The sequence below is a fragment of the Callorhinchus milii genome, unplaced genomic scaffold (genome assembly GCF_018977255.1).
Source record: "Callorhinchus milii isolate IMCB2004 unplaced genomic scaffold, IMCB_Cmil_1.0 Scaffold27, whole genome shotgun sequence".
NCBI classification, from domain to species: Eukaryota; Metazoa; Chordata; class Chondrichthyes; order Chimaeriformes; family Callorhinchidae; genus Callorhinchus; species Callorhinchus milii.
The window spans coordinates 1,231,692-1,248,332 of record NW_024704768.1 but is presented as its reverse complement, the minus strand read 5'-3'; the positions used below and the strand labels follow the sequence as shown (position 1 = coordinate 1,248,332).

Sequence of the window (16,641 nt, the reverse complement as noted above, 5' to 3'; positions counted from 1 at the left end):
CCCCACCCTCCTACCCCCCCCTCCCTCCCCCGCCCTCCCACCCCTCCTACCCCCACCCTCCCCGCCCTCCTACCCCCCCCTCCCGCCCTCCCCACCCCCCCCTCCCCGCCCTCCTACCCCCACCCTCCCTGCCCTCCTACCCCCACCCTCCCCGCCCTCCTACCCCCACCCTCCCTGCCCTCCTACCCCCACCCTCCCTGCCCTCCTACCCCCACCCGCTCTGTCTCTCTCTCTCTCTATCTCTGTGTCTCTCTCGCTCTGTCTCTCTCTCTCTGTCTCTCCCTCTCTGTCTCTCTCTCTCTCTATCTCTCTGTCTCTCTCGCTCTGTCTCTCCCTCTCTGTCTCTCTCTCTTGCTCTCTCTCTCTGTCTCTCTCTATCTCTCACTCTCACTCTCTCTCTCACTTCCAGCTAAAGTTGCTCAGCAGAAGTTTGATGCCACCCTGATGCACGCAGTGCCAGCGATGGCAGCTCAGGACAGGATGGTGGATGACGGCAGTGGCCAAACTGAGGTACAGTCCATCATCAGGAGATCCACAAAGTCATTGTGGTTTTTATTGCCCTCAACGTCCACCGACCGACAACACAACCGAAACACGTGGAACCGGTATCTTAATCAGAAACATTTTGTTGCATTCAGTCCAAGTGTCTGATTGTGTCTACACGACAGTGTGTGTGAGTGAGTGTGAGTGTGTGAGTGAGTGTGTGAGAGTGAGTGGGTGTGTGAGTGAGTGTGTGTGAGTGAGTGTGAGCGAGTGTGAGTGTGAGTGTATGTGAGTGTGTGTGAATGAGCGTGTTAGTGTGTGAGTGTGTGAGCGAGTGTGTGAGTGTGAGTGAGTGTGAGTGAGTGGTAAGATTTCACCACAGATTCCATGTGCTAATTATGCCATCGTACTCCATTACGAAATGTGCCAAATTCTCCAATTTTGTTTCATTTCCCTGACACTAAAACCAGACGACACGGCCTGAGATCGAAGGGGGGGAGGGGGTAAATTCAGAACAAACCTGGGGTAACACTACACCAGTGAGTGAGTGAGCAGCAAACGTAAGGAACAGGAGCCCCAGGGAGGGAGAGAGAGAGGAGAGAGAGAGAGCGTGGGAGAAAGTGCTGATTCTTTCAAGAGCAAATGAATGGGACTGGTTGGGGTGAGAGCGGGGGAGTGGGACTAGTTGGGGTGAGAGCGGGGGAGTGGGACTAGTGAGAGGGGGAGTGGGACTAGTTGGGTGAGAGCGGGGGAGTGGGACTAGTTGGGGTGAGAGCGGGGGAGTGGGACTAGTTGGGGTGAGAGCGGGGGAGTGGGACTAGTTGGGGTGAGAGCGGGGGAGTGGGACTAGTTGGGGTGAGAGCGGGGGAGTGGGACTAGTTGGGGTGAGAGCAGGGAGTGGGGCCAGTTGGTGGCTGTTGATCACCAGGCGGCACAGGCCCGAATGGCCTCCTGCTGTGCTGTGCTGTGATGTTCTGGGATTGTGGGGGTTACGGTGGACTTTCTCTCTCAGGTTTGGAGGATTGAGAACCTGGAGCTGACGCCGGTGGAGCCCGAGAAGTGCGGCTTTTTCTACGGAGGCGACTGTTACCTGGTCCTGTACACGTACCTGGTCAACAGGAGGGAGCGCTTCATCCTGTACATCTGGCAGGTGGGTGTGTGGCGTGTGGGGCACCTGGGAGCCAAGCCACCCCTGTGTGGTGGAGACCCTGTAGCTCAGGGGTTAGACCCTTCGCCTCGTAAGCCAGAGGACCCGGGTTCGATTCCCGGCCGGGTCAGTTCAGGGCGAAACCTTGGGCAAGGTTCCTTACCCCCCACTCCGCACCCCACTCCGCACCCCACCCCCCCCCCCCCCCACACACACACCCCCCTCAGTCCACGGCTGTTTGTGGGGACGCTGCTTTGTGCAATTGGCTGCCGCGTTTCACCCAAAAAATACGGTCACTACACTTTACAATATATCCCATGAAGCAACTCAATGGTGTGATGTATCAAATGGCATTATTATTATTATGATTATGATTATTATTATCCTCGCAGTTTTGTGGGGTTTTCACACGGGGGCGGGGGTGAGACCCAAAGCATTTCACGGGGTTTCCTTTTTACTGTGGAGTGTAGTGACTGTGTGTTTTGTGGGAGAAACGGGGCAATCAGCTTGGAATCATGGGGTGGATTGTATTGAGAAGCTCGGTTTTCTTTCTCCCTCCTTCCCCCCTCCCCCTTCTTTCCCCCTCTTCCCCGCTTCTTTCCTCCCCCTTTCCCCCCCCTCTTCCCCCCTCTCCACGCCCCCTTCCCCCCTTCCCTCCCCCCCAGGGCCGGCACGCCACCCAAGACGAGGTGACGGCCTCAGCGTTGCAGGCGGTGAGGGTGGACGGGGAGCACCGGGGGGAGCCGGTGCAGGTCAGGGTCACTATGGGCCGAGAACCGAAGCACTTCATGGCCATCTTCAAGGGGAAGATAATCATCTTCGAGGTAAAGTGACTGACACTATGTGCGGGAAGTTACACCACCACAACAACAACAACACCACAACAACAACACCATCATCACCACAACAACAACAACACCACCAACCACCACCACAACAACAACAACACTACCACCACCACAACAACAACAACACCACCACCACAACACCCCCAACCACCACCATAACACCACCACCACAACAACAACAACACTATCACCACAACAACACCATCACCACACAACAACAACAACACCATCACCACAACACCAACCACAACACCACCACCAACACAACAACAACAACACCACAACATAACATAACATGTAGGAGCAGGAGTAGGTCATTCAGTCCTTCGAGCCTGCCCCGCCATTCAATCATGGCTGATCTTCTCATCTAACTCCAGCTAATAACCTGACGCTGCCTTATCCCCATATCCCTTAATCCCTTTTGCAATAAGAAATCTATCTCTCTCAGTCTTGAATATGTTCAAGGACTGAGCGTCAACAGCCCTTTGGGGTAGTGAGTTCCATACATTCACCGCCGTTTGAGTGAGGAAGTTCTTCCTCAACTCAGTGCGAAAGGGCTGCCTCTAATTTTAAGGTTGTGACCCCTGGTTTTAGTTACCCCTCATCTCCCACTATCTACTCTATCATTGCCCTTTGATGATCTTATAGGTTTCTATAAGATCCCCTCTAATTCTTCTGTATTCTAGAGAATATACGCCCAACTTGGTCAGCCTATCCTCGTAACTCACCCCTTCATCCCTGGTCACTAACCTAGTAAATCTACGCTGCACCCCCTCCAAGGCAAGTACATCCTTCCTTAAATAAGGAGACCAAAACTGCACACAGTATTCCAGGTGTGGTCTCACCAGGGCCCTATACAGTTGCAGCAAGACTTCCCTACTCTTATACTCTAATCCTTTCATAATGAATGCTAACATACCGTTCGCCTTCCTAATTGCTGCTGCACCTGCAGACTAACTTTCTGTGATTGGTGTACAAGGACACCCAAGTCCCTCTGGACGCTAACACATTCCAATCTCTCCCCTTCTAAAAAATAACCCGCTCTACTGTTTTTGCTCCGGTGGATGACTTCGCACTTCCCTACATTATACTTCATCTGCCACCTACCTGCCCAACACCTAACCTATCTACGTCTCGCTGCATTTTTTAATGTCGTCCTCTGTGTTGACACTTCCTCCTAGTTTTGTGTCATCTGCGAATTTAGATATATTAACTTCGATGTCCTCATCTACATCGTTGATGTAGATGGTAAATAGCTGAGGCCCAAGGACTGGTCCTTGTGGCACTCCACTAGTCACATCCCGCCAATCCGGAAAGGACCCGTTTATCCCTACTCTTTGTTTCCTACCCGTTAACCATTCCCCACGTTAATATGCTCCCCCCAATTCCATGGGCCCTTATCTTTTGGACTAACCTTTTATGCGGCACCTTATCGAATGCCTTCTGGAAGTCCAAATAGACCACATCCACTGATTCACGCTTATCGAGTTTACTGGAAATATCCTCAAAAATCTCTTATGAGATTTGTCAAACGTGACTTCCCTTTTGTAAAGCCGTGTTGACTTGGGCCTAATTATATTGTGCCCTAAATACCGCATTACCACATTCTTAATAATAATAATAATCCTTGCATTTGATATAGCGCTTTTCACGTCGGGAGGACGTCCCAAAGCGCTTCACAGAACACACTATAAAGTGAATTGACTGTATATTTGTGGGCGAACGCGGCAGCCAATTGCGCACAGCAATGTCCCACAAACAGTCGTAGATTGAAAATGACCAATTTATTATTGTTTTGTTTTGGAGGGATTATTATTAGGCTCTGTGTGGAGTAAGCAAACTTGCCCAAGGTTTCGCCCTCTGCCTGGAATTGAACTCGGGTCTCTCACTTGCAAAGCGAGTGCTCTAACCACTGAGCTACAGGACTCCACTTAATCAACGATTCTAAATTTTTCCCATCACTGATGTGAGACTAACTGCCTATAGTTCCCCATCTTTTCCTTTCCATCTTTTTTAAATAGTGGTGTGACATTTGCGATCTTCCAATCCATGGGCACTGTTCCAGAATCCAAGGAATTTTGGAAGATCAGACACAAGGCCTCCACTAACTCATAAGCTCCTCTTTTAAAACCCTGGGATGCAAACCATCCGGACCGGGGATTTGTCACTTTTTAATGCTAACGGTTTCCCGGCACCAATTCTCTACTGATGAAAATTTCCCTAAGTTGCTCCGTGTCCTTATCCCTTTGGTGCATCTCTATTGTTGGCAGACTTGTGTCTTCAACAGCCACAACAACAACAACAGCCACAACAATAACAACAACATCCACAACAATAACCACAACAACCACAACAATGCCAACAACAATGCCAACAACAACAACAATAACTACAACACAACAACCACAACTTGCACTTATATAGCGCCCTCCACCCAGGGTAGAGTCTCAGAGCTCAACAGTGGTGGAGCCTGACTGAGCCGGGGCCGGTCCTGGGGTCGGGGTGGGGGGGGGGGGGGGGGAGAGGTGTCCATAAGCACGAGTTAAGAGGAAGGTTTTCAGGCGGGATTTGAAAAAGAGCAGCGAGGGCCAAGGCGGAGGGATTGAGGGAGAGCGTTCCAGAGGTTTGGGGTGCAACGGCTGAAAGCGCAACCATAACTGACTCCCCCGAATCTTTTGACCCAAGATTCCACCCCTGGGGGAGGAGAAGGGGAAGGGGTGGGGGGTTGGGGGTTGTGAATGGAAAGCGAACTGGATGGACCTCTGTCTTTTTTTTGGTCCAACATTTTCTTAAGTTCTTACTTCATGTTCTTAACGTGTGTTTCGCATGGTCAGGGCGGCTCGTCAAGGAGGGGGAGCACTCAGCCCGAGCCCCCAGTGAGGCTGGTTCAGGTTCACGGTTCAGAGACGTTCAACACCAAAGCCATCGAGGTCGCAGCCTACAGCTCGTCCCTCAACTCCAACGATGTCTTCCTCCTGAAGACCGAGAGCAGCTGCTATCTGTGGTGTGGGAAGGTACAGGATTCTACCCCTAAAAGCACCCCTGGCCCCAGTCCTCGCCAGGCCCCCGGCAAATACATTTCTAGGTCACCTACAAATCCCTTCACACCCAACAACAACAACAACACATTGTGTTTACACAGCACCTTTCACATCGGGAGGAAGCCCCAATTGCCAGAGCACAGTCCAGTGTTTGTAAATGGGTTGCGGGCTAGAGTCAAGAGGGTGGAGGGCAGGGAAGGAGGGGGTGGGAAGATGACCAAAGGTGTGGTCAAAGAGGAAGGTCTTGAGACGGTCCTTGAAGGAGGCAAGGACGAGAGCGAGGTAGAGGGACTGCGGGATGGAGTTCCAGACAGGCTAAAGGCTCAACCTCCGATGGTGGAGCGGGCAGAGTGGGGGCACGTGGACTTAGCTTCCTAACCACTCTGATCTCCTCCTACCCCACTCCTCCGCTCGGCAAACCGCGGTTCACCCACAAAATACACAGTCACTTCACTTTACAGTGTATCCTGTGAAGCACTTTGACGACGACGTGATCAGGCGCTGTGGCAAATGTGAGGATTATTATTTTTTATGATCATCGAATACCAGGATTGTTAATCACTGATGTGTATGGTTGGGGTTTGCCTCTGTTCCCCACCACCCCCACCCCCCGCAGGGATCCAGTGGGGATGAACGGGAAATGGCGAAAGAAGTTGCGGGAATCATCCCGGAAGGAGAACCCATCATCGTGGCCGAGGGACAAGAACCGGCAAAATTCTGGGAAGCTCTGGGCGGCAAAGCTCCCTACGCCAGTGACAAAAAGTAATTCCAAACCAGAAACTCCTCACCCAACCTTTCTCTCCCCTCCCCAATTCTCTCTCTCTACCCCTCCTCGCTCTCTCTCTCTCTCCCCCCTTCTCGCTCTCTCTCTCTCTCTCCCTCCTCACTCTCTCGCTCTACTTTATGGTAATCCCGTAGCTCAGTGGTTAGAGTCCTCGCCTCCCAAGCGAGAGGACCCAGGTTCGCTTGCCGGGCAAAGCAAAACCTTAGGCAAGTTTCCTTACTCCATGCACTTGGCTGCTGCGTTTTGCCCACAAAATATACAGTCACTACACTTTACAGTATATTCTGTGAAGCGCTTTGAGACATCTCGAAGACGTGATAAGGCGCTGTGTCAAATGCGGGGATTATTATTATTATTATTTTATACTGACAGATCAATGTCTCTTTATTTTGGGATTCTACAGCACAGAAACCGGCCACTTGGCCCAACCAGTCTGTGCCGGTGTTTGTACACTCCTCCAGTCACCTCACACTCCCTCCCTCTCTCCCCTCCCATTCCCTTTCTCCCTCGTCCTGTGTGTGTCTCTGACTTCCTCTGAAATGTATCTGCGCTCTCTGCTTCCACCATCGCTTCGGGCAGTGAGTTCCGTAATAAAATCCCGTTCTCATTCTTTTGCCAATTAGCTCAGAGAATTGTGTCTCTCTCTCTCTCCCCCCTCCCTCGCCTTCTTCAAGGCCCTCCTCTTCGCCCGCGCCTTCGGTCAACATCCTACCCCCACTCTCCTACCCCCACCCTCCCTGCCCTCCACCCCTTCTGATCCCAACCCTACCGCAACTTAGGTCCAAGTCCCTGACTGCCCAGTGGCTTGGGCTGTTGTGTAGGTGTAATTGTGTGTTGTGTTGCGATCATTTGGTCCGGTTCTGTGCACATGGCTGACGGTGTCTCGCTTTTCCAGGTTGCAGCAGGAGGTCCCGGATTACCCTCCTCGGCTGTTCGAGTGCTCGGCCAACACCGGCAGGTTCATCGTCACCGAAGTCACCAGCTTCACACAGGAGGACCTGAGTGAGGGAGATGTGATGCTCCTCGACACCTGGGACCAGGTAGATCATAGAAACATACGAGCTTACAGCTCAAAACGAGGCCATTCGGCCCATCGAGCCTGTGCCGGTTCTTTGAAAGAGCCAGCAACTAGTCCCCGCTCCCCCCGTTCTTACCCCAACTGGTCCCCGCTCCCCCCGTTCTTACCCCAACTGGTCCCCGCTCCCCCCATTCTTCCCCCAACTGGTCCCCGCTCCCCCCATTCTTACCCCAACTAGTCCCACTTGCCCACTCTTACACCAACTAGCCCCACTCCCTCACTTTTACCCCAACGTGAAAAGCACTGTATCAAATGCAAGGATTATTATTATATTTTTGTGGGCAAAACACAGCAACCAATCAGCAGCGCACCACAAACAGTCGTGGATTGAGTCTTTGTCAGAACCTTTTCCTGTGATCTTGTGATGTCTACATTTGCAGAAGGTGTTGATTTTTTTCTCCCCCCCCACCCAGATATTTTTGTGGATCGGGAAAGATGCGAATAAGACAGAGAGGCAAGAATCGCTGTCCACAGCCCAGAAATACCTTATTACACACCCCAGTGGTCGGGATGTGGACACCCCCATAATCATCATCAAACAGGGCTTTGAACCTCCAACATTCACAGGCTGGTTCGTGGCTTGGGACATCAGCAAATGGAGCGTGAGTAACTGCGATGGTCAAACTCTGCCACGGCCAACATTCCTAAGTCCTGGAGCTCAGTGGTTAGAGCCCTCGCCTCACAAGCGAGAAACCTAGGTTCGATTCCCGGACAGGACGAAACATTGGGCAAGCCTCCTTACTCCACACACGTGCCTCTGTTTACCTGGCAGTAAGTAGGAACCCGGTTGTTAATTGATTGGCGGATCACTTTTCCGGGGGTAATAATTGCTTCAAAAAAATATTTTGGGTCACTCAATCCACGGCTGTTTGTGGGGGCACTGCTGTGCATGATTGGCTGCCGCATTTTGCCCACAAAGTAAATACACAGTCAATTCATGTCACAGTATACTCTGTGAAGCGCTTGGAGACGTGTCAACGACATGACAAGGGCTGTATCAAATGCAAGGATTATTATTATTTACCTGTCATTTCCTCGCACTCCTGGAGGAGAGGACTCCTTTCTATAAACCGATCTAATAATAATCCCTGCATCCTGTTTGTCCCTATTTGCTAACTATCTTACATTGATGCCCTGTAGTCACTGACTCACTGACTGTATCACAGGCAAGTGTCAGAAAGATCTTCACAAAGTTCTTCACACGGGATAGCATTGTTGTTGTTAGGCATTTGTAGGCAAATGTGGCGGCCGATAAAACCCGTAGACAGACACGAACCGTGTTTTGTTTTACGCAGGGAGGGAAACCGTACGAACAGCTGAAGAATGAACATAGAGACACTGCGATCATCACCCAGATCACAGCCGTGAGTACTGACCCACTCAGGCCACAGACACACACATTGGCTCACGGCTTCTGCACACAGAAGGTGGGCAGACACCCGAGGGAGATGGAGGGAAAGCGGGAGAAACCAGGGTTAACATAGCGTAAGAACCCACTCAGTGGCACGAAAGGACCTTCTACTCGTCCCTCATGCCCTCGGTTCCACCATCGGTGGCCGCACTTTCAGCCACTATGCCCCAAAACTCTGGTTCTCTCTTCCTGTATACACTCATCTTGCCACCTCCCTCCCCACCTTCAGGTCACGCACCTGAAGACCTTCCTTTCGACCAGTGCCTACGGTCACCTCCCCCCTCCAGCTCAGTGTGGTGCTCTGCCACTGTCAAGGGCGGGGAGGGTAGGGGTAGGAGGGTGACCAAAGGCACGGTCAAAGAGGAGGGTCTTCAGGTGGGTCTTGAAGGAGGCAAGGGAGGGGGTGAGGCGGAGGGTCTGTGGGATGACGTTCTAGAGGTTGGGGGCAGAGAGCCTGAAGACCATTGGACAGATGTTTTGTGTGTGGAAGGGTTTAAGTTGTTGCTCATGTCACACTGGTATCTCGTTGCTCTAGGACCTGAACAGGGGAAATTCTAAAATCGAGCTCAGCCTGTGCCAGACTTTCTCGCTCGCGATGCTGATCAACAAACAGCCGTACCAGCTGCCCCAGGGCGTGAACAGAGCCAGGAAAGAGGTTAGTGCTGATCTCTCTCTGCGAGCGAAACTCTCAAGGTCTGTGAGCGGCGGCAGGACAGTGCGGGGAGGAGCCCTACTGACCCAGGTACTTAAACTCGACGCCGGAGCGAGTTCAGCCCCGGGGGGGGGGGGGGGGGGGGCGGAGCGGGGGAACTGCGACGTCATAGATTAGTTTTCAGGTAGTGCGCGCGCACAAAAAAAAAAAACCCTGCGCCCCCCCCCCCCCCAGGGCTCACATCAGAGCCCACTATGGTCCTGTTGGGTTCGCTGCCCCAATCTACGGGATAATGCCATCCACCTGACCGCTCGCTCCCGGTCCCCGCGTGCGCACTATGGCTGCCGCTTTGACCCGAGCCCCCTCACCCCCTCCCTCCCTCCCCCCTCCTCTCTCCCCCAAACCCTCCCCCTCTGCATCTCTCCCGCTCTCTCCTCCTCTCTCTCCGTCCCTCTCGTCTTCTATCCCCACTTGACCCCCCACCCCCTCCCTCTGCTCCAGTCTGGGAATCCTCCGCCGGGCTCACCGCGGCACTCGGCGTTGGCTGTCCAGCAGCAGCCACACCGACTGCCCCATTCCCCACCACACTCGCCACCCACCCCGGACACAGACCCGGGGAGTCAACCTCTCCTCCCTCATCCCATCCCCCCCACCCCTGCCTCACAACCTGGACCCCCCTCCCCTCCCACACACCCTTCTGTCAACCGCTCCCTCCACATCGGACTGCAAAATGTCCGCTCCCTCTGCAACAAGGCCCTGGTCATCAACGATCTCATCCTTGATGAGAACGTTGATATCATGGCCTTAACAGAAACCTGGCTCACCCCAGGCGACACCTTCCCCCTCACGGAGGCCACGCCACCCGGCTACACCTCCCACCACATCCCCCGCCCCAACCGCCGTGGCGGTGGTGTTGCCCTTATCTCAAGGACACCACTTGCCCTATCCCCCTACTCCTCTGGCTCTTTCCCCTCCTTTGAGCACCTCACCCTCTCCCACCCCTCATTCCTCTCCCTTAAAATCCTCCTCCTCTACCGGCCCCCTAAAACCTCTCCCACCTTCATCTCTGACATTTCAACACTCCTCACATCTCTTTGCCTCTGCTCCGATCGCCTCATCATCCTGGGCGACTTTAACCTACACTTCACCCCCTCCTGCTCCATCTCCACAGACTTCTCTTCCCTGCTCTCCTCACTCAACCTCTCCTTACACATAAACTCCCCCACTCACAGTCACGGCCACCCACTCGATTTGGTGATCACCCGGGGCCTCAGTGTCTCGGATGTCACTATTACCGACAAGGCCATCTCTGACCACTACTTCATCTCCTTCACCACCTCCACCCCCTCCCCACCTCCACCAGACCCACCACCATCTTCTACCGCCCTTGGAAGAAGTTACCCCCACAATCCCTAACCGATGCCTTGGAGTCCTCTGAACTCCTCTCCCTCTGGCCTTCAACCCTCACCGACCCCTCTTCTCCTCTCTCCCTCCTCCACAATACCCTCTCCTCCACACTCGATACTCTTGCCCCCATCACTTCCCGCACTGTCTCCTACTCCCGCTCCTCCCCCTGGTACACCACCCACCTCCGCTCACTGAAAAGCCAGGTGCGGGCTGCTGAACGCACCTGTGTCAAATCTGGCCTAACGGTCCACCGACAAATCTGGCTGGACCTCCTCAAAATTTACCGCTCCACTCTAGCCTCGGCCAAGTCGTCCTTCTACTCCAGGATAATCCTGGAGGCGAAGAACAACCCCAGGCTACTGTTTTCCACCACATCCCGACTCCTCCGTCCCCCCGCCACCCCGCGCAGGTCATCTCCTCCAACCTTCACTGCGAGGAGATGCTGGATTTCCTTGAATCCAAGATCAAGGGAATCCGCTCCGCGGTCACTTCCCCTCCAACTTCCACCCACCACCCACCCCTTCCCTCCCACACTCCGACTCCTACCCATCCTCCCCTACACACCTTCGTACCCGTTTCCCCACCCTCTGTCACTGAACTCATCCTATCCCTAAAACCAACCACCTGCTCCCTTGACCCCATCCCCACTCCACTCCTTATCTCCCAGCTCCACTTTCTTGCCCCACATATCACTGACATCATCAACCTGTCCCTCTCCTCTGGCTCTGTCCCCATTCCATTAAAAACTGCCATCATCACGCCCACCCTGAAAAAACCCTCCCTTGATGCGTCGCAGCTATCAAGCTACCGGCCCATCTCCAACCTCCCCTTTCTCTCCAAGGTCTTGGAAAGAGTTGTCGCCTCCCAACTGCGCTCTTTCCTTTCCACCCATTCTCTTTTCGAACCCCTTCAGTCAGGTTTCCGTGCTGCCCATAGCACAGAAACTGCCCTGGTCAAGGTCACCAATGATATCCTGACCATCTGTGACCAGGGCTCCCTCTGTCTCCTCGTCCTCCTCGACCTATCGGCAGCATTCGATACGGTCGACCACGCTATCCTACTCCACCGCTTGTCCTCCCACCTCAACCTTCAAGGCACTGTCCTTGAATGGTTTAGGTCGTACCTTTCTCACCGTCTTCACTTTGTCTCGACGAATGGCTTCTCCTCCACCCCCCGCACTGTCTCATGTGGTGTCCCTCAGGGCTCTGTCCTCGGTCCCCTCCTCTTCACCCTCTATATGCTCCCCCTTGGTGACATCATCCGCAGACATGGGTTAACTTCCACATGTATGCGGATGACACCCAACTCTACCTTTCCTCCTCTACTCTCAACTCCACGACCACCGATGTCCTGACAGCTGCCTGTCCGACATCGAGTCCTGGACGAGAGACAACTTTCTTCAGCTCAACGTGCGAAAAACCGAGGCCCTCCTGATTGGCTCACGTCAGCGCCTCCGCACCTCAGGCGCTGACACCATCAGCATCCAAGGCTGCACTCTCCACCTCTCAAAGCCAGTCAGGAACCTCGGCGTTTTGTTCGACCCTGAGCTGTCCTTTCTCCCTCACATCCGCACCACAACTGGCACCGCCTTCCATCACCTCCGGAACATCGCCAGACTACGGCACTACCTCACCCCTCACGCTGCTGAAACCCTGGTTCACGCCTTTGTCACCTCAAGGCTGGACTATGGGAACTCTCTCCTCGCCGGCCTTCCCGCCACCTCCCTCCACAAGCTGCAGGTCATTCAGAACTCTGCAGCTCGTGTACTGTCCCGCACCAGGCTTCGGGACCACATCACTCCCACCCTCGCTCGCCTCCACTGGCTCCCCATCCCCCAGAGGATTGATTTCAAGATCCTCATCCTCACCTACAAGGCCATTCACGGCCTTGCTCCCTCCTACCTCTCCAACCTACTATCCCCCTACCTGCCCGTACCCTCCGTTCCTCTGGCTCCGGTCTGCTCCACGTCCCCCGCCCCAACCGCCCTACCATCGGTGGTCGGGCCTTCAGCCTCTCAGCCCCAGGCTCTGGAACTCCATCCCCCAGTGCCTTCGCCTTGCTTCCTCCCTTTCCTCCTTCAAGGCCGGTCTCAAAACCTTTCTCTTTGACCGAGCCTTCAGCTCCCCTCTCGACTCTCTTCCCCTCCTCGCTCCCTCCCTTCCCTCCCCTCACCCTGACCATTTCCCCCCTCCTTTCTCCCTCCCCTCCCCTGACCATTTCCCCCCTGCTCGGGTCATGACCCAACTGTGCAGCGCCTTGGGACGTCCTCCTGACGTGAAAGGCGCTTTACAAATGGAATCTTGTTGTTGTTGTTGTTGTTGTGTGGCTACACCAGGAAGGAGGGCGAGAAACAACAACAAAATTACATGTGTATCGCGCCTTTCACGTTGGGAGGACGTCCCAAGGCGCTGGAGAGACAGAGTTTCGGGCCCAAGCTGAGGGTTGGGGTGGGGGAGGGGGGAGGAAAGCAGGGAAGTCGAAAGCACGGTCAAAGAGGAGGGTCTTGAAGGTGGCGAGGGAGGGAGCGAGGCAGAGGGACTGCGGGATGGAGTTCCAGAGGGTGGGGACAGAGTAAAGGAAGACCCGCCAAAAGTGATGTGAAGCAGGCCGGAGCCCACTGAGCGGAGGGAGCAAGTAGGATGGTAGGGGTTTAGGAGATCACAGAGGTAAGGAGAGCGAGGCCATGGAGGGTTTTAAAGGTGAGGACCAGGACCTTGAACTGTATCCTCTGTGTGATGGGAAGCCAGTGGAGTCGGGCGAGGATGGAGGTGATGGGGTCATGAAACCTGGTGTGGGGGGAGGACACGGGCTGCAGTTAGTTCTGGATGATCTGCAGCCTGTGGAGGGAGGAGCTGGGGAGGCCACAATATAATGAAGGTGTCTATGGTGGAATGCAGTTCAAGGGGAAAGATTTGATAGACTCTTAATGATAATCCTTGCATTCGATATCATGCCTTATCGTCAAGACGGCTCAAAGCGCTTCACAGGAAACACTGTACAACAACAACAACAACAACAAGATTCCATTTATAGAGCGCCTTTCACGTCAGGAGGACGTCCCAAGGCGCTGCACAGTTGGGTCATGACCCGAGCAGGGGGGAAATGGTCAGGGTGAGGGGAGGGAAGGGAGGGAGCGAGGAGGAGGAAGAGAGTCGAGAGGGGAGCTGAAGGCACGGTCAAAGAGAAAGGTTTTGAGACCGGCCTTGAAGGAGGAAAGGGAGGAAGCGGTGAAGGCACTGGGATAGAGTTCCAGAGCCTCGGGGCTGAGAGGCTGAAGGCCCGACCACCGATGGTAGGGCGGTTGGGGCGGGGGACGTGGAGCAGACCGGAGCCAGAGGAACGGAGGGTACGGGCAGGTAGGTAGGGGGATAGTAGGTTGGAGAGGTAGGAGGGAGCGAGGCCGTGAATGGCCTTGTAGGTGAGGATGAGGATCTTGAAATCAATCCTCTGGGGGATGGGGAGCAGTGGAGGCGAGCGAGGGTGAGGGTGAGGGTGAGGGCGAGGGCGAGGGTGAGGGTGAGGGTGGGAGTGATGTGGTCGCGGTGTCTGGTGCGGGACAGTACACGAGCTGCAGAGTTCTGAATGACCTGCAGTGTGGAGGGAGGGCCGGGAAGGCCGACGAGGAGAGAGTTCCCATAGTCCAGCCTTGAGGTGACAAAGGCGTGAACCAGGGTTTCAGCCGCGTGAGGGGTGAGGTAGTGCCGTAGTCTGGCGATATTCCGGAGGTGATGGAAGGCGGTGCCAGTTGTGGTGCGGATGTGAGGGAGAAAGGACAGCTCAGGGTCGAACAGAACTCCGAGGTTCCTGATGGCTTTGAGAGGTGGAGAGTGCGGCCTTGGATGCTGATGCTGTCAGCGCCTGAGGTGCGGAGGCGCTGACGTGAGCCAATCAGGAGGGCCTCGGTTTTTCGCACGTTGAGCTGAAGAAAGTAAAATGAATTGACTGGGTATTTTATGGGCGAAATGCGGCAGCTAATTGGGCACAGCAGTAATCCCATAAACAGTCAGGGATCGAGTGACCAGATTATTTTTGGGAGGGATTATTATCTCCCCGAAAAGCGATCCGCCAATGGATTTACTTCCAGTGGTCACTCGAGGCTGCACTCTTTTGGTCTCTGTGACACACGTGGGATCCGGACAGAGTGCAGGAGAGCGACGAGAACAATTCCGTTATAGGGAATGAGTCCTGTAGTTTAGTGGTTAGAGCACTCGCCTCGCAAGCAAGAGTCCTGGGTTCGATTCCCAGGACAAAACGTTTACACCTCACACCTCCGTTGACCTGGCAGTAAGTAGAAGCCAGGTTGTTAGTCGATTGGTGGATCGTTTTTCCAGGGTTAATACTCCCTTAAAAAAAATAATAATACAGCTGGCTCAGTTACCAGGGAGGTGTCAGGGCAGGGAAACTGGGCTCAAAACCGCCCGATGTGAAGTCAATAGAACGGGGATTGGGTGAAGACGAGACACGATATAATAATAAAAATCCTTGCAGTTTGATGGTCCGCTGGTTGTCCCGTTAGCACCTCAACAGCCTGACATCAAGGCCAGTTATAGAGGCGTTTCGCTCACAAAACATATAGTCAATTCACATTACAGTATATTCTGTGAAGAGCTTTGAGACGTCTCAAAGACATGATGAGGTGCTCTATCAAATGCAAGTATTATTATAATAATAATTATTAAAATAATAATAATAATCTTGGATTTCATAGAGTGTCTTATCACTTCGGAAGGACGATTCAAAAATCCATTTTCGCACAGCAGCGTCCCACAAACAGTCGTGGATTGAGTGACCAAAATTTTATTATTAAGGAATTATTACCCCCGGGAAAAGCAATCTGCCACTCGACTTACAACCGGGTTCCTACTAACTGCTCGGTAAACAGAGGTGTGTGGAGTAAGGAAATTTGCCCAACGTTTGGCCCTGCCTGGGAATCGAACCTGGGTCCTCTCGCTTGCAAGCGCTCTAACCACTGAGCTACAAGGCTCCGTAAAGTCCTGTAGCCGATGGGTCAAAGGGTTGAAGTGGGGCAATTCCTTCCGCCCTCATCTCTGCAGACGATCAGACGATCTCTGAAGCAGCACAATAACCATTCTCGCTTTGCAAGTGAGAGACCTGAGTTCAATTCCAGGCAGAGGGCGACACCTCGGGCAAGTTTCCTTACTCCACACAGAGCCTAATAATATTCCCTCCAAAAACCAAAAACAATAATAAATTGGTCATTTTCAATCTACGACTGTTTGTGGGACATTGCTGTGCGCAATTGGCTGCCGCGTTCGCCCACAAATATACAGTCAATTCACTTTACAGTGTGTTCTGTGAAGCGCTTTGGGACGTCCTCCCGACGTGAAAAGCGCTATATCAAATGCAGGGATTATTATTATTATTCTCTCTTCCTCCAACAGCAGTCGCTGTCGGTGCAGGATTTCAAGGCTGTGTTTGGAATGTCACGGGAAGAGTTTGAGGCTCTGCCCAACTGGAAGCAAATCGCCATGAAGAAGGACAAAGCCCTATTTTAAAAAGATTTTATACACACACACACGCAAAATAGAGTCTTTAGGGTAGTTGGTTAACCTGCTAATTGCTTCCCTGTTTTGAACAGCATCAAAGCTTGTGGTCTAAAAGAGATAAATGCTGGCTTCATAGAACCATAGAATTACACAGCACAGAAGGAGGCCATTCGGTCCATCGTGTCTGTGTCGGCTCTTTGAAAAGAGCTTCCAATTCAACCCCACTCTCCCACCCTCTCCCCATAGCTCTGATCAACCCCTCTCCCCCGCGCTCTCCCCATAG

At 53.4% G+C, this 16,641-nt stretch overlaps 1 protein-coding gene across 1 annotated transcript; it reads left to right on the top strand.

Annotated features, from left to right (window-relative positions):
- Positions 1-372: 372 nt before the first annotated feature.
- LOC103190306 (advillin-like) lies at positions 373-16,494 on the top strand (the record flags this gene model as incomplete). The annotated part of the gene is made up of 10 exons (XM_042344304.1): positions 373-510; positions 1,496-1,633; positions 2,296-2,454; positions 5,313-5,492; positions 6,136-6,281; positions 7,199-7,343; positions 7,795-7,983; positions 8,677-8,745; positions 9,328-9,447; positions 16,254-16,494. Coding segments are annotated over 10 exons (1,398 nt in total), but the record flags the coding sequence as incomplete, so codon positions are not given.
- Between the last annotated feature and the right edge of the window lie 147 nt (positions 16,495-16,641).